The sequence below is a fragment of the Misgurnus anguillicaudatus genome, chromosome 9, assembly GCF_027580225.2.
Source record: "Misgurnus anguillicaudatus chromosome 9, ASM2758022v2, whole genome shotgun sequence".
Lineage (NCBI taxonomy): Eukaryota > Metazoa > Chordata > Actinopteri > Cypriniformes > Cobitidae > Misgurnus > Misgurnus anguillicaudatus.
The window spans coordinates 31,145,710-31,167,769 of NC_073345.2; the positions used below are offsets into that span (position 1 = coordinate 31,145,710).

Consider the following 22,060-nt stretch of genomic DNA (forward strand, 5'->3'; position numbering starts at 1 on the left):
TATTTGAGATTTTATTGTGTTGGTTAAAAAAATTGCCCAAAACCACAATAAATCAGAATATATATTTATTGGCCTATATCAGCAAAATGAAAATGTCATTAAGTTTATCTTATCATCAGGTCATCTTGTAATGGATTTCTAGGAATATGCAGATGCATTGTCTTGCATTTTATTGTGTAAATGTAGAATTAATGTTATATCAAACTTTTATAAAAGTCACTTTAATGTGCTTTAAAGCTATTTTTTTACATGTACTCACTGAAAGACTTTTATTCTCTCTGTTGATGTGGCAAATCCTCTACAGCATCTTGTTTCTTATGGGTTAATAGCACATGGATACTAAGGGTGCAGTGACGTTACCACACTTACAGTAAAATCACATCCTGCATCTTCTCACAACAGTTGCGCTTAGTGAAGGAGTCGGAGCTTGCACTTCTGTCTATAATCAGTTGTGATGGGGTTCAAAACTTAAACTTAACTTGCTTACATGCACGTGCGCTCAAACCTTTAACGGTAAGTACATACAAACTATGCATGAAAAACTGTGACTATGTAATTTAACTTTGTCTCGCTGGTGCGTTTTAAGTAGAGTTCAGGTTTGTGTTTGACAGAAATGCTAAGAATGATGGTATAAACAGACTAAATGCTTTAAATGGTTTTAATAAACAGTTTTCTCAGTTGTATATCTTGATGACTTGAACATTTGCTATTGTAGCAGCACAATGTAACAGCTGTTGTATAAGAAGGTAATAGACAAACACTCTTAGGAAAAAAATGATCAAAATTTGTACCCTAGCTGCCACTGACACTTTTTTTTAAAGATATTATGTACCAGGATTTAAACATTTGGTATCAATATATACATTTGAAGTACTACTATGAACTCTTTTTGGGGAAAGGTGTACTTTTTGAAAGTACTGCCCCAGTTACAGCTGTGGTACATCATTTTAACTTTTTTTCTTGACAGTGTTTCATAAAGATACATGCATGTATGTTTTCCTGCAAGGTTAGGGAGCCAAATTAAGAGTGATAGTGTTGTATTTAGCAATCCACATAAGGCAATGAGCTGCTGTCCTACTCACTGATTGGTTACATTGCTCTCTGTTTACTTTCATTCGACTCAAGAAACTGGATCGCCAAATCTAACTGTAACTATTTGTGTGCATACTCAAAGCATTGTTAATTACTGAAAAAAAATAGAAAAAAAGAAGACATTTAATCACTTATAACTTTTCAAAGTATTATGAAAACCCAGTTCCTAAATTTTGAATTTTTTTTGAAAAAAAGGGATATTTTACCAATGTTATGTCAATAAAACATCATATAATGCAGTTTATGTTTAAATGTTTTAAATTAATAAATTGGACAAATAATACATTATTTGATTGTGGTGATAATTACTGACAGAGTTGATAAGGAAGCAACAGAGGTTGCAACAATAATTTTTTAAACAACTTATCAAAACAACAAATTAAGATGCTAAACAAATTTATGAAGTAAAATTAATTTAAATCAACAGATTTTCTCCATTCATCACTGCAGCAAATGTAAATATGTTATATATACAAAGCGTAAAAATCAGGCCAAATATACATGTGGGCAATTCCAGTGTTATGGGTGTGACATGCATTCAAAACTTATAGTTTCTCAGAGAATGCATTTATTACCAATAAAAAGTGAAAAAGTTAAGTATTTGCCAATGTATAGTTAATATTTGCAACCTGCTGGCCGTGAGACTCAAACCAGCACATCTCACGTTACAAGCCCAACTCTCTAAACCACTAGACGACTGCCTACTATATATAGGAGATATTTGTGCGACCATTTTTTAAATCCAATGATCAGCTGCAATGGATAATTGTTTATTTATTTTTGTTGTAAAGTTGAACATTTTAACTTGGGGGTCTATGGGTACTGCTCTCTGGAGTCTCTATAGCAGACCAGCAAGTTGCCCCCTTTACTCTGCAAAGATTTTTAAGAACATAAAGAACCGTTCCTTAAAGGTGCAGTGTGTACATTTTAGCAGCATCTAGTGGTGAGGTTGAGAATTGCAACCAACAGCTCAGTCTACTGCTCACCCCTCGCTTTTAAAACGCATAGAGAAGCTACGGTAGCTGCCACCGGAAAAACATGTCATCATCGTACACATCTTAGTAAAAAAAGTTTGTCTGTTAAGGGCTTCTGTAGAAACATGGCGGCACAAAATGGCGACTTCCACGTAAGGGGACCCTCTGTGCATGTAGATAAAATCGTCTCATTCTATGGTAATTACAACATAACGGTTCATTATAAAAAGGTCTTTATTGTCTGCTTATATATTTTTGTATATTATTTTGCATTTCTGTCAAGAGATCCTTTTAAAAATTACACACTGCACCTTTAAAGGGGATCGCACACCGGCCGCGCCGTTCTAAAAAAAAATCAAACACATTGGCTGCGTCCGAAAACTCTAAATTGCTGCCTTCTGAGGCAGCTTTTCAAGGCAGGAAGGCATCAAGGCATGTCCGTATTCAATGTATGGTTTACTTCCTGTCTCCTGAGATACCTATGCGTGGACGTACATTAAGAATGTGATTGGTCGAGCCCGGTCGAGTTCGAAAAAATAAAATGGCGGCCAAGGACGCGACTGGACCACCAATTTAATGTAAATAAAGGTAGATTTTCACTTTTTACGCCTTTTAATTGCATTTCTAGTGAGAAATTAGTATTGTAGTTTTCAAATATGTGATTAGTTATCACAAAGGCGCTCTCTGTTTAAATTTCAAACACGCTGCCTTTGAAGTGTGTCTGAAAGTCTTTCTTGGCGCTTTTCCATTGCATAGTACCCCACGGTTTGGTTTAGTTTGGGTCGGGTCAGCTTACTTTTGGGAGCTTTTCCATTAGATGCAGTACGTGGTACCCAATACTTTTTTCGTACCACCTCGGTTGGGGTTCCAAGCGACCCAAGCTGATACCAAACGTGACGCGAAAACACTGTAGATCACTGATTGGTCTGAAAGAAACGTCACTAACAGGGTCATCGCTAGCTTTACCTGTGCTAGGCTAGCTTGCGCTGTCTCGAGCAAACATGTTGTCATCTGTGCTCTGCTATAAGTTCCCAAACACCCTTTTAGCGACGAAAAACATCCACATCACACCATAACAGTTTTGTCCAGGCTTGCAGTTTGTGGCGGAACATTCGCGACGAGCACGTCAGCATTATATCAGCGGAGCGCCATCGGCTGACGCCGCGGGTGTTTGAAACTGTCATGTGATAGAGGTAGTAATAAACGCGATGTGCAAACATCTATTTGTGGTGGCCAATTTTAATTTTGTGGCGGACTGAGAAATAAATAAATGTATGGGAATGTACAACAACGCTCTCCTCTCACTTGTATTATGTCACAGCTGTGGGCAGCGCAAATATAACGACACGCCTAAAATCCCTCCCACTGCGAAGTGATACCAAACTCGATGGAAAAGCTAACTACGCCAAAGTGAGGTGAGCTGACCCGACCCAAACTAAACTAAACCGCGAAGTACTATACAATGGAAAAGCGCCATCTCTGAGCTGCCTTCATGCCTCCGAACTTAGTCATTTCCTCATGAGGCAGCGAGGCAACGAGTCACTGCCTTGAGTTTTCTGATGCAGCGATTATTTTCTATGAGTAAACGCACACCGGCACCGCCAGGTGGCGCCTGTCTTCGCCGCCCAGCTGTGACTCAGGAAGTTGCTCAAATCCCTGTCGCGCCACACAGCGCCACTCACATAGTTTAACATTAAATAACATCATATTTGTCACAAATCATTAACGACTAACATTGGCTGCTAACGTATATTTTGCATTTTGAAGTAGACGCTATCTGATGAAGCTTGTGCTATTTAATGTGCACCTCCGGTTTGCGATACATCTGAGTTGTCCTAGACGCGACGCGGCACGACGCTGAGCTGCGCGGCCGGTGTGCGACCCCCTTAAGGCTTGAGGTCCTAACAGGTTGTACTATGTCTGTTAGTCCTCTTTGTTTTAACAGGAAATTTTAGATTTTAACTCTTCAAATCTTTTTTTTTAAATAAAAAATTGTGTCCTTGTGATCTGCTTTTAACTTAGTGAAATTCAACAAAACTACAAAGAAGACATTATCTCAAAGAAAGCTGTTTTTTTAATTGAAGCTTTCTGTCTGTCTGTCTGAAGATTCTGTAGTTTCATGATTTGAAGTTGTTTTGTTAAATTTTTTCTCTAGGTCAATCATGGGGTGGAAAACTATCTTGTTTTTAATAATAGTTGTGCATACATGCACTGGAGAGGGCGGTAAGTAGATCTTATGATTTTAAGAGCTGCGAATTGAATTGTTTTCAGATTCATGCTGCATGAGCAAGGATTGATTATTTATTTATTTGTTTATTTGCTGGACTTAACAAAGCCTCAGATGTGTTCTGTTCCCTTTCGAGCGAACTTCAACGCTGCGTCAGAGCTGACGCTATGGGGAACAAGTATTACATACGATACGTAACCCAAAACGTTTTTCTGATATGTTCAGTAGGGAGAGCATTCACTAATATGGTTATGTTTTTTATGTTTGGTTACAGGTACAGGTACGGATCCTCCGTGTAAGGACGGGCTAACTAAAGAAATTGGTAAAAACAAAATGTTTATTTTTTAGATTTGAAAGCAATAACGGACAGTGCAGTTGTGTTTTTACATATATTTTTAAATAGATTCATGTTCATTTTTCTAGTTAACCAAAAGACAACTATGGGTGAGAGCAAAAGTAAATAGTAAATCTCTGTGACATTTCAAAGCCCATATGTTAGTTTCCTGAGTATTTTCTGAAGGGGGAGATGGGGACACAGAGGATTTGCATATCCTTCAACCAACAAATGTCAGTTTCTCCCCTGCTTACTAGGCTTTGCAACCAGAACACACCAGTTATTAATAACATCTTATCAATGTAGCGATTCAGCAGGGTAAAATGAAATGTTATTTAAAACACTATTGAACCTCCTACCGAACTATGCTACGGATTTTAGGGAATAATACGTTTAATTAATTGTAATTAACTATACAAATTTATAAGGATTTAGCAGAATTAATGATAACAATTTATTAATGCATTCGTCCAGCAAATATACCCATGATTGTATATTAACTCTAAGGGCCCTACACTGTAACAAATTGCTGTAGTTTCTACAGCAAAATTTTACAGGAAATTCCTGTTTTAACATTTTACAAGATTTTAGTGTTGTTCACAATGCATTATGGGTAAAAGAAGGTATTACAGCTGTTAACAGTATATTTTCATTTAAACTGTAATTGAATTTACAGGCAGAAGGTGTTGCCACTGTATATCATATGTTTTTACAAAAATTAATTGTGAAATGGCATCATGGGATTGCGTGGGTGTATTTACATTTGAAATGGACATGAACACTGAAGAGTCATCATTCAAAATTGTTGGTAAGTTCACGTAAATCATTCAAATATAGTACAGTATTAAACTAAGTACTATTATGGTCATTTAAATAGTGATATTTGGTATGCGACCGCTATACCAGATATTATTAACATAACAGATGTTAATAATTTGTATTTCACAACAGCGTGTCATTAAGACGTAGCAAAATATAAAATTAAATTCTTTACATTATTTTAAATGTTACATTTGGTAGTTATGTGTCATTAACTTTATAACGTTTCAGATGTTTGTTTCAGGCATGAGCGAGGCAGCAAAAAGCGCGAGGGGTCTCGTAACGGCTGGACTGCAAGGTGGAGAGACGAATCTTCAAACTTAAAGGTAAAAAACATTGTACATGCTATGCATTTTATCATGGATGCGTGCTAAAGTGTTTTTAGACCATTGCTGTTAATTAAACGCGACACTGAATTGCTTGTTAAAGAAAACTACGTTATAAACGCGTACGTTATTTGCTGCCAGTTTAAAAATTAGATATGGTTGGATATCGTGCAAATTTCTAGTTTATTTCGCCAGCTTATAACTACTCCTTACTAAGGGCACGTCAACATGTTTAACATAATACCCGGGTTATATCTGAGTTGAATGTGCAGTAGTTTTGAATTCAGGCGCAAGGCAGCAAAGATGTCACGTCATACGGGTCAACTTCAGGGCTCATACAGGACGTTTTATTTTTGCATACGGCTGTAGTTTGTTGCCATTTTGTTAAAGTATTTTGGATTGCTGTTAAATGAACGTGACATTTCAATTGAATTGCTTGTGAAAGAAAACGAACGTAAGGTTACACGATAAATGCGTATTTGCTCTTATCTTAGAAAATATGGTTGGATGCTGCGATTTTCTATTCTAGTTTATTTCGTCCGTTTATTTTCCTTACTTAAGGTAGTGTTTAACATATTAATTGTGTCATACTTAAGTTAATGTGAAGCAATTTGATGCCTGTTATTTCGACCAGAAATATTTTATAACATTAGCCAACATAGTCAGATGTAATTAATTTTCCAGTTTGTTGTTCACTTTTTACATGTTAGTATAGGTGCTTGCAGTGTTGTTTTAAACGTGAAATTTGGTTAGGTTGGAGTGTAATTAAGTTTAACATTGTTTTTCAGGCACGAGACAGCAGCGATTGCAACTCTAACCTGATAGGACTGGTGGTGTGAGACAAATGAGAAAAGGTGAAAAACCCACTGTGTACACTGCCCTTTTTCATGGATGGATGCTATACTTCACTGTTGACTTTGCTATTTTATAAAGTATTTTAGACATGTATCACTGCAAGTTGTGTCAGCATGAGAGCAATACTATTATAGGCTTTACTCAGCATATGAAAGTACACAGTAATGTTCGTAACTTGTTCCTTTACATGTGGAGTACCTGAATGCTCCCGTGCATTCAAAAAATTTCAGCATTCAAGTCTCATTTAAACAGAGACCTAAGAGGGTATCGTGGAAGTGTCAGATTTGACCAAACAGACACCACAAAGACTTGACAAATTTAAGTTTGTAATTTCACATGTACAAGCCTAAAGGACTTTATTGCACATTTAAAGGAACACGCCCAGATTTTGGGAATTTAGTTTATTCACCGTATCCCCCAGAGTTAGATAAGTCCATACATACCTTTCTCATCTCTGTGCGTGCTGTAACTCTGTCTGACGAGTATATTGTATACTGTTAAAAGATAGTTGTGTCTCATATCACCTTGTTATTTGTACACGGTGTGACTATACAAATCACAACACATAAATAGGAAAATGTTTGCGTTATTTTGTCACTTATTAGGAGCAGTATACTAGCTGGAGCCATTCACTTCCAGTCTTTGTGCTAAGCTTAGCTAGCGGGGGCTGCGTCAAACAGAGTTACAGCACGCACGAAGATGAGAAAGGCATGCATGGACCCATCCAACTCCGGGGGACACGGCGAACAAGCCAAACTCCCAAAATCTGGGCGCGTTCCTCCAAAAGACCATATAGATGAAGGCAGAAAGATAAAATGCCCTTTTAAGAGCTGTGAGAGGACATTTAGTGTTAACTTCACATTTGCTTCTCATGTCTCAAGAATGCATAAAAACAACGTTTTGAAATCTGTTGTATTTGTTCAATAAATGTTGACTGTTATATTTTCTCTTACATTTTATATTTCTTGTTTTTAAGATTATTTTTAGGTGAAATCCTCAATGCAACTCAGTGGATGCTGAGTATGGACGGTCAGGTGGTTGTGAATCCACACCCTAACCTTGTGGCTGGATTTGCAGCTTTGTTCGCATCATACTACAACTTCAACCTGGTTTACCAGAGGGAGGCATCCTCCACACTTGAATTTGTTCAAAGGTAATTATATTAACATAGGGAGCTATTTGTTTTATAGCAGTGTTTTTCAACCAGGGGGATGGGACCCCCCAAGTAGGCCTTAATAAAAGACTTTTAAATGACAGTTATTCAAAATACAACAAAACAAGCATGATAAGCTAAAACAATCTAAAATCAAGAGATTTCTTATTGTTTGGATGTTTTTTAAACAAATTTACATTGTGTAGACATGCCAAGCTCTAGTGCAGGGGTGGTCAACCCTGCTCCTGGAGGGCTACCATCCTGCAGACTTCAGTTCCAACCCAGCTCCAACACCAATACCTGTCTGTAATTATTAAGCAACCCTGAACACCTTGATTAGCTGCTTCAGCTGTGTTTGATTGGGGTTGGAGCTGAAATCTGCAGAATGGTAGCCCTCCAGGAACAGGGTAGAAATAAGGCTTTTGACATTGTTTTGGAAAATAGGTTGAAAAGAAAAAAGGTTGACAACCACTTTTTTAAAATGTGTTCTTTCCTGGTGTATATGTTGTATTTATAGATAAATATGGTAACATAAGGTTCTTACTTTAGAGTATGGACAGGTTAATTAAAAGAGACCATTCTTGTCCTCAGATAATCAAAACAGTGCTGTGGCTGCGTTTGTAATTATTTTTGTTGGTGAAAAAACAGGAATTATGCTGTCTAAAATGTAAGCCTTTTAATACTAACTTCTTCACAATTTTTGTTTAATTTTTTCTTACTGGATTTCATCACGTAACGTAACATTATGTGGGCACTCTGTAGATGTGTTTTTTTTCCTGCATTATACTATTTTCATTTGAAAAATAAAATACACACACACCAGGAAAGTACCCATGCTACCATATGATATTTAAGTGTTTATATGTACATTTGTATGTAAATGTACATATATACATGTATATTCTAAAATTTATTTTTGTTTGTTCTTTGTGCAGATGTTTTGTTGGAATCACAGCTAACACTGGCATCAAGACAGCATCAAGAGGCAAAAAAGTGGAAACGCCTCTGAGAAGAGAAACAACACCATCAACCCTCATGTGTGTACTCTTTTCAGAAAATTATTGGACTTTGAATGGTTACGCATGTAAGTTCTTGTTCATGTATAAAGACCAAAACATGTTGTAAATAGGCCAGTTCTGTGATTGAACACTTGTGTTTCTAGACATACAAGTTATGTCATGTTCTAACACAGATTCAACAAGATCTTAAATGTAACACAAACCGTGTTTAGATGTTTTATAGATGCCATTGTTTTAGAATATTCAGGATTGAGTGGAATAGTTGCTGAAACAACATCATTTTTTTGAAAGTACTTTGCTGTCAGTTTTAATAAATGTTGTTCTTGAAGCACCTCTGACTTTGTTTGCATTATTCTGTAAATTACATTTAATTCAGTATTTACAGGAATAGATTTGGTAAATATATTAGTGTAATGATGTAGTAAAAAATCTTTACAGCATTTGAATGTAAACCTATTACAATATCATCTTGGGTTTTGGGGAATTTACAGGATTTTATTGGCAACTCTAGTTGCCAACTATATACTGTAATTTATTGGAATTACAAAAAAATACTGTAACTCATAATACAAGTGTAATTCATTATAACTGTAAAATAAACAACAAAGTACTGTATTTTACAAACAACAATTAGCTGTAAATTGCTTTACAGTATAATGCTGCAGACCATTTTACAGCAATTAATAATTTTTTTACAGAACTTTATTGGCAACTTTTTTGCCAGCTAAATCCTGTAAATTCTACAGTCAATTTTTTACAGTGTATTTTTAACGCTCTAAGCACATTGTCTAAAGTGCACGGCGCACGGTCTAAACAGGCATCTCCGATTCCACTTTTGCTAATTTAACAATGGGAAAAATGGTTTATGCGCCAGTCTGAAAGAGTTGTTCCTATTCTCCTAATGAGTAATGGGTGTGTTTTGGGCGTAACGTGCAAAAAACCTATGAGAGTCTAAGCGGTTTTCTCTGAGCCCTGATAACATTTGCATCCCAAACTACGACAGAATCTTAGGCAGAACACCCCTTACAAATATTTCGTTATTTACTCACCATTTTCCGCGTGTAGATCCAGAAAGGTGTTTTCAACCATGATAATTAAATTCCTAAAGCGGTCATTTTGTTCTTATAACGCGTTGTGTTTCTGGTTTCATGTGTTACAATACTGATCAATCTACAGGTTATTTAGTGATCTAACACATCCTGAAGTTTGACCTCTCTGACTTTTACAAAATAAAAGTAAATCGTGTTTAAATGTGAGGAGATCCTGTCAGGTCGAAACACTTGTTACATTTGTCCCGCTGCTAAAACTGTTGTATATGTTGACAATTGATATTATTCTAATTTGATTTAATTTCGTTTTCATAGTGTTCAAACTGTTGAAAAAAATTTATTCTCACCAAATTAAGTTTGTACTGTTGGTTGCTTTTGAAACATTTTATAAAACTAACATTTTAAATGAGAATGTAATTTCATAATTTTTTACAAAGATAAATTACAAAATGTGTTTGCAGTTACATATTTATGAGGTCATAGTCATGTATATTTAATAAAAACATGTGTAACACAAAAAATCTATCTTGTTTTGTTGTGTTACTTTCATCCCTGCAGTGGGGTCGAAAGTAACAATTCACTACTAAAGTTTAAAAATATATACTGAAGTCGTTTTTACATTTTTCCAAAATTCCACCTGGTATTGATAGACCACACTTGTGAGTTATTGACCACAGCAAAAATATATATCTCTGTCTAAAACATTATCATTTAAAATTAAGTTTTTCTGAAAAATGATACTTTCGCTCCCGCTCTCTCCTACTTAAAAATGTTTCTTATCTCACCATATCCACAGGTACAGTGTTGGGAAAGTTCACTTTCTACATGAACTTGTTCAGTTCAGTTCACAAATTTTAAAACGAACTAGTTCAGTTCATAGTTCATTCAAAATTTTGAAAATGAACTAATTTATAGTTCTTTATTCCTATATTATTTTTTTTAAATATTGCCATTATAGCCCATACAGAACCACAGACAGCAATTATTTTATCAGTTTTAACACTAAATTAAACACTGTATACAATATATTCTATATTATTGTGAAGCTATTCAATGTCTTTGTGTGCATTAATAATTAATTGGAATCTACATGTATTAGACATATGTCTGAAAATCCATTGATAGTATTTCTTGACTCTTGTTACAGACAGTTTAAATGTTTGATAGTGTCATGAGATTGTTATCCATATAACTAAACTCTTATATGTAAAATACCATTATTTGAAGTAATCCATTAATAGATTTATTCTGCAAAGACCTCTAGGAACATGACAGAAAACTGATGTTCAACATCAAAAAAGGTTGTACTTCTACTAATGCATGCAAAAACCTTGTGTTTAACAAGTTTTTTGCAGTTTTAGTGCTCTTATGGAAAAGTCGAGGACGGTTCCAACAGACAAGATGTCACCCAACTGTTCCTCAGAGGTCAAAGGTAACAAAACTCAAGTCTTCTGCAAAAACATACCTGCATTTTTTCTATACAAAATATACCAATGCATATTTTCTTATGTCATTTCCAAATCTGTCCATACACACACAGTAAGAATTATTAAACTCCACACTGATAAAAGTATAGTTAATTTGATTTATTTTTGAAGAATATTTTTAAATAAAATGTAAAGCTGTGTGTGTGCAATATAACTTAATTTATTCACTCTATTCACTTGTCTATTAAAAAAGTGTATATGCATGTATATATTTTTATCAGCAGATACCTTCAGTCAGAGCAGCTTACAATTAAATATACCATAATGTGATTCCTTAGGAGGCAGTAACATAAATGTTGAAATAGAAAATTCAAGTACCATTCAGAGGTAAATATGATATTAATGTTGTACTGATGTTTATTTACAGGTAAAGAAAATCGTAAAAATGTCTCATTTTCTCATGAAATGGAAAAGATCAACATTACCCATCCGTATAACAGCACTGATCTGGGTGCAGTGAATTTAATAAAAACTACACAGACTGTGAAAACATTTTCAATCTCAGACGATGCTGTGCTCTTCCTCAAAAGCCTGCTGGTCACACGTGTCATGCCCTCTTTCTACATCCTCCTCTTCATCATTAGTTTGCCTCTAAATGCATTGGCCCTGGTGACGTTCACCTGTAGGATTAAAGCAAAGAAACCGGCTGTGATCTACATGTCAAACCTGGCGTGTGTGGATCTGCTCTTCACCCTGCTGCTTCCTCTGAAGATCCACTATCATCTGAACGGATCTGATTGGGTGTTTGGTGAGGTGGCGTGTCGCGTGTTAAGCGCTGCTTTCTACTGCTACATGTACTGCTCCATACTGCTGATGATGTGTATAAGTGTGGACAGACTGCTGGCTGTGGTTTTCCCCGTCGTCTCTCTGACCTGGAGGACAACGAAGAATTCTGCTTACGTTTGTGCGCTGGTCTGGTTGCTAGCACTCGGTGGCACGGTCCCACTTCTCTCTATAACGCAAACGTTGGACATCGAGCATTTGGGCATGACCTGCCACGATGCATTGCGTCACGAAGACCCAGCAGATCAAATGTACATGAACCTGTTCTCCATTCTGTCCTGTCTTTACTTCTTCCTGCCGTTGGTCATCACTTTGGCGTGTTACTCTAGTATTATATATGCACTCAGTGTTAAATCTGGTCGCTTAGCAACATCATCATCAACCTCAGATAAACAAAGGAGAGCCGTGATTATGACTATTGCCACAATGATAGAGTTTGTGGTTTGCTTTGCAGCAACCAATGCAATCTTGTTGTATCACTGTGTTGTTTTGGTCACAGGAGGCACCAGAGGAGAGGCAAACGCATCATATGTGGCTTACATGTTAGCTGTGTGTGCAGGGAGCTCAAGTGTTTTTCTGGATCCTCTGCTGTATTATTATGGGTCATCTCAGTGCAGAAAGAAAATCAGCTCTGTTTTTTGGTGGAAAAAAACACAAAGATCTACAAAGTCATCAAACACTCCTGAGCTGTGCATACAAAGAGAATCGTGTTGATGTGTAAAGTGCTGATTAATCACGTGCATTGTAATGAATGTTTTTGGCTTCATGCTAACACGAGCATCTAACAGTTAAGCAGTTAAACAACACAGCAATTGTTATTATATTGTGTGTGTGTGTACCCTGTAAAACAAGGTCTATAAATATAAAGCATGTTCATTTATTATGCAGAATGTCAAAAACGTTTAAATTGTGTAAACCAAATAATATTTTTAACGTTTTTGGCAACCATTTAAACCAGGTGCTCTTTTGCAAACTTCAGGCTCACAGCAATGTTTTTCGGGAGAGCAGCAGCTTCCTTCGCCGTGTACTGTCATAGACAACGTGCCTGTCCAAAGACTTGCGTATGGTAGACTCAGTGATGTCTTCAAGCCTTTAGCTGTTACTCGTGGGTTCTTCTTTACTTCATTGAGTATTCTGCATGGTGTCTTAGGAGTCATCTTGACTGTGCACCCACTTCTAGGAAGGGTAGCTACAGTATTTAACTGTCTCCATTTATAGACAATTTATCTAAGTGTAGACTGATGGAGGTCTAAACATTTTGAGATTGTTTTGTATCCCTTTTCAGCCTTATGGAGTGCAACATCTCTTGATCAGATACATCTTTATAAGAGCGTGGTTCAGAAGAGCTGATGCTTCTTAAGGACTACAATCTTAAAATGTGTGAGTGTCTTAATATCAATCAAAGTTGCACTAAACCACACATTTAAACTCATTTTATTAATTGGACTCCAGTTTGCCAGCTTCTGACAAAAAAGCCAATAAAGTAATGAGTCCATGGGCTCACTTACATTTTCCTCCAGCACTGTGAATGTTTAATGGGTGTTTTTCCAAAAATACACAAGAAACTGGAATTATTTATGTCTTGTAAGCTTATGCACATCGTGTTTGTTTATTGTTGTGACCTAGATGAGGATCAGATAACATTTTATGGCAAATGACTGTAGAAAATCAATTCATTCCTAGGGGTTCACATACTTTTTCTAGCCACTGTATATATATATATATATATATATATATATATATATAATGGCAATTGATGAACAGCTACTCTCTCCCCGGGAAGACACCGCATTCTGTCTTCAAATGGAAAAGAAAAGTCCAAAATTAAACCCTTGCATCACTTTCAGGTCAGTTCACATTCACAAGCCTGTGAAAACACAGACCAACCAACAAACAACCAACTCATCTGCGTGATTTAAATAGTATAACAATGTACCCATATCATTTCAAATTCTTAAATTAAATTGTACTGCGTTGCATTTAATGCATGGTAAAGATATCTCTGCTAAAGACATTAGTTGTTTTGTATATGCTAATAACTACACTTAATTATTATTTGATAATTAGATGCAGAAATATAGGCTATAATATATAATTGCATATTTGTATAATTGTGTTGCTGTCAAAATACAAATTATAAATGATAACAATAGTATTTTAATAAATCCTTCTATTCTCATACATACTATAGTTGGGTGTGTGATTTTTTTTTTTTTTGGGGGGGGGTATTTTTTAACTAAAGAGGGCACCACAGGCATTTGGCCCTGCTCGGAAGTTTGACTTTTTGCACCATTACAAATACTTATAGGCAACTCATCATATCTTTTGCTGCTCCATGAAACACATGTTAATGCTCATCAGTACACATATGGTTCTTTAATCAATTTTCATTGTACATTTTTATGGGCATATATGTGGCTGAAATAGGTAGCCTAGGACATCCCAAATTTTTTAACATTGACATTATAGCCTTTAGAAAAAAATTTTTTTTGTTGAGAAGGTATAGTGCACAATAGGCCCCTGTAGCGCAGCCTAAGCTTTTGTGCTTTTTTTCCTTACATTTTACTTTTATACTTTAAAACCAGTACTTTTACACTTTTACTTGAGTAAAAAGCTTGATTTAATATACCTTAGTCACTATACTTCTACCTGATTAATGAATGTGAATACTTTTGACGCCATGTAATATTCCAAATAAATGTTTTCAGTCACCTGGTACGGTTATTTGCATTGTACACCGTGCACTTGTTTTTGTCTGTATTCATACAGTGTGTATTGTTAATAGCACATACTGTTGTTTTACTAATGGTTACTCTACAACCATAGAGTTCAGCCAATAATCCTCATTTCTGTTTTATTTATTAGTTTTACAGATCTGTGATATGCAAATGACATAATTATTTTACATTTACAAATTTTGATCTCTCACAACACAGAATAATCAAATCCGCGTGTTTTTCCTGCAGATGCAATATGCATTAATGACGAGTAACAGCGATGGGCTATATGGTTTTCAACAAAATTACATTTGAAAGCCATTCAAATAGATTGTTAATCATGTAAATTGCAATTACTGTCAGTAATTGAACAAATTGAAATTCATGCATATATATCATCAATTAAAGGAGACACACCCAAAGCAGTCAGCTCTCTGTCACTTGCTTCAGGCTCAATAGAGGCTATTGAGCTGTCTGTCAATCTAGTATTCAGGTTTGGTACTCATGGATGTTAAAACTATCTTGCATTTGATTCTTCTCATGCATCTATGCCCTGCATACAGAAGTAAGTACATCTTATGATTTTAATGCTTTGACTTGAAACCTTTTGACTGGATCATATATTGAGTGTCAAGTTTATCATTCACTGTCCTTGACTCCAACTGTGTGGGTGTTGTTTAAAGAGAAGTCATTTTTTATATTTTTTCTACATATTCAAAGTTTCATAGTAAATGTATTTTAATAGTCTTTATAAGTGGTACTGTATAAAATTACACAGTAAAAGTTAAATAATAAATGTTATTTACTGACAACAGTTTGTTCAAAGTTAAATGAACATGAAACATTTTCAGTCTTTATCTTCTACAGTAAGTTACTGGCAACCAGCTGCATAATTACAGCAAAATACAGTGCATTTTTTGTTCGATTACAGACTCTAAAGACAAAATCACTGTTTCAGGAGAAACTTATGAGCTTGATGATAATGGAGCCACATTAAGAGTGATACTGTTGTATTTAGTAACCACATAAGGCAATGAGCTGCTGTCCTACTCACTGAACTGGATCGCCAGATCTAACTATTTGTGTGCATACTCAAATCATTGTAGATTACTGAACAAAATCATTTTAGATGTTAGGTTTTTAGAAAAGAGAGACATTTAATAACTTATACTTTTTCACACTATTATTTATTAAACACCCAGTTCCTAAATTTCCCAATACTATTTTTTTTCTTTTGAAAAGAAAGGGCATATATGACCAGTGTTAGGTTAATAATACATCATATAATGCAGTTTATTTTTAAACATTTTAAATAAATAAATTGAACAAAGAATAAAATATTTGATAGTGGTGATAATTACTGATAGTGTTGATAAGGAACCAATAGAGGTTGCAACAAATATATTTTTTAAATGCAGTAATATTTACAGTTTTTCTCAGTCGCTTTGGTGCATTTCTCACATCACTATTTACATTTGCACAACATTTAGTCATTTCATTAGCAGTTTCTCATTCCTTCGAACAAATTGCAAATGCTTTTGGACATGCATCTATTGCTTTCATACAATTCTCTGCTGTTTTATAACATTATCATTTGCTTATGTCTTGTCAGTCAAAATTAACTATACTTGTGACTGCTGAATAGTCATTCCATATAAAACTAATAGTCATCATTTCATTGCTTGAGTCATTGTATACAAAAATTGTTGAACTAGTTGTCAAAATCAATTTTTTAAATCTTTTTTCCCCAAAAAATGTCTCCTAAATTGAACAATTTCTCAAATTATGTGGCCAGACAGAGAGGAATGTCTGGATGTGCATGAATGATTGCAGTACTATGTGTGTTGTATGTTCAGTTCCAATATGTACTGCAATATTGTTCACAGTAAGCTCTACCCAAAGGGAGTTTTTGTTTGTTGTAAATAAGGGTGTATTTTTTTCTTTTGCACAATGCTGTGAACAAATTAGAATCACAAAGAGCATGAAGTAAAAATGTGAAACATACATATTCAGTGTCTTGTACTCAGTTACCTCACTAAATACAGTAATGTGTAACTTTACTGTATTTTTCAAATAGCTGTGCAAATAGTATATAGTGCTGTCTTCTTGAGCATGTAGTGTCACCAAGATCTGACTTTTTTGCATTGAAAAACATTTATAACTGTCACAATGAAAACATGACTAAGCCATTTGACTATCTTGTTCATAAACAATGGTGTCAGGACTTTTCATTTTGATGACACTGACACTTTCATTGACATGAATACTTGCTTTTGAGGAATGAACTATCCATTTTGAGCAAGTGACAAGCTTTTGCAGGTTATCAACTAGGTTTTGCAATTTGTACTAATTGTTTTGAGAACTGCATAAACTGTTGTGCAAATGTAAATAGTGATGTGAGAAATGCACCAAAGCGACTTAGAAAAACTGTAATATACATACAAATATACATTTGTATGTATATTTGCTCTCTAGCGCCCCCTTTCATCAAAAATGTGCAATTAGTTTTACCTACAATCCTGAAACTTGGTAAACACGCAACATAATGATGGACATTTTGGACATTTGGATGCCCTGAACTTTTACATTCTCCTCCTAGGATTCATGCAATTGACACCAAATGTGGTGAACATGATGTCAAGACATTGGAGATGCTAAATTGCAGAGAAACACAAAAATGTCTTATTGTGATGTGTATGTTTGGCCAAAGATTTGATCACATTGATGTTCCTATTGTGATAAAATTATGAAAATAATGTCCAGCTAATGATGTAACAATGTCATTTCACTAACCAGTTTGTTATGTTTAACAATTTATAGTCACCTTATCCTGCCGAATTCTAAGCAGTCTGTGTAGATTGAGTGCACATACTCAACTCTGTAGTATTTACTTCTAATTTACATTTCACACGATTCTTGTCACAGAAACATGCAATAGCAAGCAATGGCAACACGCATTATTAAGGTCATGGAGTCACATGCTGTGTTAATGTCTTTCATAAGATTACATAAAGCAATAAAATAATAAAAAATTGCCTTTTAAAAAGTGTGTTTTCATTGCCTATATCTCAAAGCTTTTTTAAAACAACTTTCTCCAACTCAACCTTGACTTTGTACATTTATCCAGAGATAAAGCGTTAACTCTAAGCGTGACAACTAAGGAAAATCCCAAATTCAGTATCTCAGAAAATTAGAATATTGTGAAAAGCATTTAAATGGTCTCTCAGTCTAGTTCTGTAGGTTACACAATCATGGGGAAGACTGCTGACTTAACAGTTGTCCAAAAGACACACCTTGCACAAGAAGGGCAAGACACAAAAGGTCATTACAAAAGAGGCTGGCTGTTCACAGAGCTCTGTGTCCAATCACATTAATAGAGAGGTGAAAGGAAGGAAAAGATGTGGTAGAAAAAAGTGTACAAGCAATAGGGATAACCGCACACTGGAGAGGATTATGAAACAAAACCATTCAAAAATGTTTAGGAGATTCACAAAAGTTGGACTTTAGCTGGAGTCAGTGGTTCAAGAACCACTACGCACAGACGTATGCAAGACATGGGTTTCAGCTGTCGCATTCCTTGTGTTAAGCCACTCTTGAACAACAGACAGATTTAAGCATTTAGCAGACACTTTTATCAAAAGTGACTTACATTGCATACAATACATTTTTTATTACTATTTGTGTTCCCTATCGAACCCATGACCTTTTGCGCTAGTAATGCAATGCTCTACCACTGAACCTTGCCTATAGAGGAGCACATATTTATTGTTACATCATAGATACAGTACATACTTACATTATTGGTATACATTTTTAGAGATTCTCTCTGTAATCTTAATATAAATGATCTACACATTGCTGCACAATGAAAATTTTGGGTATTCTGTGTTTTCCAAATTACTTGGATTATTCTTGTATAGTTTTGCAAACTTTTACTAAAGATGTTCTTAATTTATATTTTTTTCTATAGGAAACTCTGGTGAAATATTGAATAGTTTGCCTGGAATGAGCCCTACCTGTATCATACATCCCGGACCCAGAGGTAACTAAACATGCCATTAGTTGTAATAAACACACTTAATGGCTAAATGAATTCACAAGACTTGTACAATATATTCTATATTACCGTAATAGACACATGTCTAACAGTCCGTTGGTAGTGTTTCTTGACTCTTGTTACAGAGCTCAGCAGTTTACATGTTTGATAGTGTCATGGTGTTTCTGTACTTTGCTCTAAAATACCATTATATGAAGTAAATGTTGGTTAAATAATAGATTTACTCTGCACGTCTAGGAACATAGAAAACTGATGCTCAGCATCCAAATAGTTTGTACTTCTACTAATGCAAAACTAATGTTTTTAAGACTGTTTTGCTGTTAGAGAGGAACTATTGCAGAGGAAGGCAGGTAATTGAATATATATATATATATATATATATATATATATATATATATATATATATATATATATATATATATATATATATATATATATATATATATATATATATATATATCATACATTTCATATGTCATACAATAGCATACTTGCATTTATTCTATACAAAATCTATCAATGCATCTTTTCTAAAGTCATTTCCCAATCTCTCCATACACAAACAGTTAGCATTAATTGTCAAGCTCCATACTGATGAGCATATCGATACAAAAGTAACAAGGTATAGTCGAAACAAATAATTTATAAAGAAAATATAAAATGTAAAGCTGTGTTTGTGCAACCTAATTGCTGAAAACCTTGACTTTCATTTTTTCACTAAAGTTTTAATATATATTTGCATGTATATATTTAATCAGCAGATGCTTTTAGTCAAAGCAGCTTACAATTAAAGATGCTGTAATGTGATTTCTAAGTATGCAGTAACATATGTTGATATAGGACATTCAAGGATAGTGTTTCTTGACTATTTGTTACAGACCTCAGCAGTTTCAGTGTTTGATAGTGTCATGAGATTGTTATTTCTCATATAGCCTAACTAAACTCTTATATGTTTCTGTACTTTGGTTTAAAATACCATTATTTAAAGTAAATGTTGGATAAATTAATAGATTTACTTTGCAAAGATCTCTAGGAACATAGAAAACTGATGCTCAGAAGTAGTTGTACTTCTACTAATGCAAAACCCCCTGTGTTAAAGGTGGTATAAATATTGATGAAAAATTGAGGACAAGGCCAAAAGAAAAGACATCAGCCAACTGTTCCTTAGAGGGCAAAGGTAACTAAACTCATACAACAACATACTTGCATTTTTTTCTATACAAAATATACCAATGCATCTTTTCTAAAGTCATTTCCAAATCCACACAAATAGTTAGCATTTATTGTCAAGCTCCACACTAATGGAAAATCAGTACAGAAATAATATACAAGTATAGTTCATACGATTCATTTCTGAAGAATATGGTAAAATGTAAAGCTGTGTATGTGCAACATAACTTAATTGCTGAAAACCTTGACATTTACTCTATTCACTTGTCTATTATAAAAGTTTTTTATATTTGCATGTTTATATTTTATCAACAGATATCTTTAGTCAAAGCACCTTAAAATTAAAGATACCATAATGTGATTCCTAAGGAGATCATTATTAAGAGTTTTATGATATTGATATTGTACTGTGTTTTATTTACAGGTAAAAATCTTACAAATGAATATAACGGCACTGATCTGAAAACGACACAGAATATGACCACATTCTCCATCTCAGACGATGCTGTGCTCTTCCTCAAAAGCCTACTGGTCACACGTGTCATGCCCTCTTTCTACATCCTCCTCTTCATCATTAGTTTGCCCCTAAATGCATTGGCCCTGGTGACGTTCACCTGTAAGATTAAAGCAAAGAAACCGGCTGTGATCTACATGTCAAACCTGGCGTGTGTGGATCTGCTCTTCACCCTGCTGCTTCCTCTGAAGATCCACTATCATCTGAACGGATCTGATTGGGTGTTTGGTGAGGTGGCGTGTCGTGTGCTAAGCGCTGCTTTCTACTGCTACATGTACTGCTCCATACTGCTGATGATGTGCATGAGTGTGGACAGACTGCTGGCTGTGGTTTTCCCCATCGTCTCTCTGACCTGGAGGACAACGAGGAATTCTGCTTACGTTTGTGCGCTGGTCTGGTTGCTGGCACTCGCTGGCACGGTCCCACTTCTCTCTATAACGCAAACGTTCGACATCGAGCATGTGGGCATGACCTGTCATGATGCATTGTGTTACAACGACCTAGATAAGATGTACATGAACCTGTTTTCCATTCTGTCCTGTCTTTACTTCTTTCTGCCGCTGGTCATCACTTTGGTGTGTTACTCTACTATTATATATGCACTCAGTGTCAAATCTGGTCGCTTAGCAACATCATCATCAACCTCAGATAAACGAGGAAGAGCCGTGATTATGACTATTGCCACAATGATAGAGTTTGTGGTTTGTTTTGCAGCAACCAATGCAATTCTTTTGTACCACTGTGTTGTTTTGGTCACCGGAGGTATTAGCGGGGAGGGAAATGCATCATATATGGCTTACATGTTAGCTGTGTGTGCAGGGAGCTCAAGTGTTTTTCTGGATCCTCTGCTGTATTATTATGGGTCATCTCATAATAAATCAGCTCTGTGTTTTGGTGGAAGAAAACTAAAAGAGCTACAAAGATATCAAACACGGCTGATCTGTGCATTTAAAGAAACTTATGGGTAAAGTGCTGATTAAACACATAATTTGCAATATTTTTTTAACTAAAAGTTTGTCATTTGAGTATATGCTAATGTAATCCTCATTGTAATGAATGCTTTCTGGCTTCATGCTAACATGAGCATCTAAGAGTTAAAGCAGTTAAAAACACAGCAATTGTTATTACATTGTGTGAGTACCCTGTAAAACAAAGTCTATAAATATATAGCATGTTCAGTTATTATACTTAATGTCAGAAATGTTCAAATTGTGTAAACCGAATAATATTTAAAGTGCTATTATTTAAAATCAAAGAATTACGACATGTATCATAAAATGTAATTGTTGTTGGTCTACTTTAAGAAACGTTAAAAAATAAACGACCACGTGAAGAAGAATTTCTGTCAGGACAGCATCTGGCAAATTACAATTTCCAAACATCACAGCTAACCTCCCTCTGCGTTGCGAGAGGTGGTTACGCATCACCCTTTAGCATGCGTAGATGAAAGGAGAAGCAGATGAAGGCATGTGTGTGATATCTGA

General features: G+C 35.2%; 1 protein-coding gene and 1 long non-coding RNA gene across 2 annotated transcripts; both read left to right on the top strand.

Moving 5' to 3' along the window:
- Positions 1 to 273: 273 nt before the first annotated feature.
- On the top strand, positions 274 to 21,833 carry LOC129423760 (proteinase-activated receptor 1). The gene is given in 7 exon segments (XM_073871482.1): positions 274 to 513; positions 4,222 to 4,289; positions 4,568 to 4,615; positions 18,806 to 18,877; positions 19,992 to 20,069; positions 20,487 to 21,449; positions 21,452 to 21,833. Coding segments are annotated over 6 exon segments (1,299 nt in total). The 5' UTR covers positions 274 to 513; positions 4,222 to 4,228; the 3' UTR covers positions 21,529 to 21,833.
- Positions 5,145 to 9,130, top strand: LOC129438346 (uncharacterized). The gene is made up of 5 exons (XR_012371343.1): positions 5,145 to 5,435; positions 5,691 to 5,772; positions 6,561 to 6,626; positions 7,604 to 7,780; positions 8,716 to 9,130. It is a non-coding gene; the product is annotated as an uncharacterized lncRNA (long non-coding RNA).
- Positions 21,834 to 22,060: the final 227 nt, after the last annotated feature.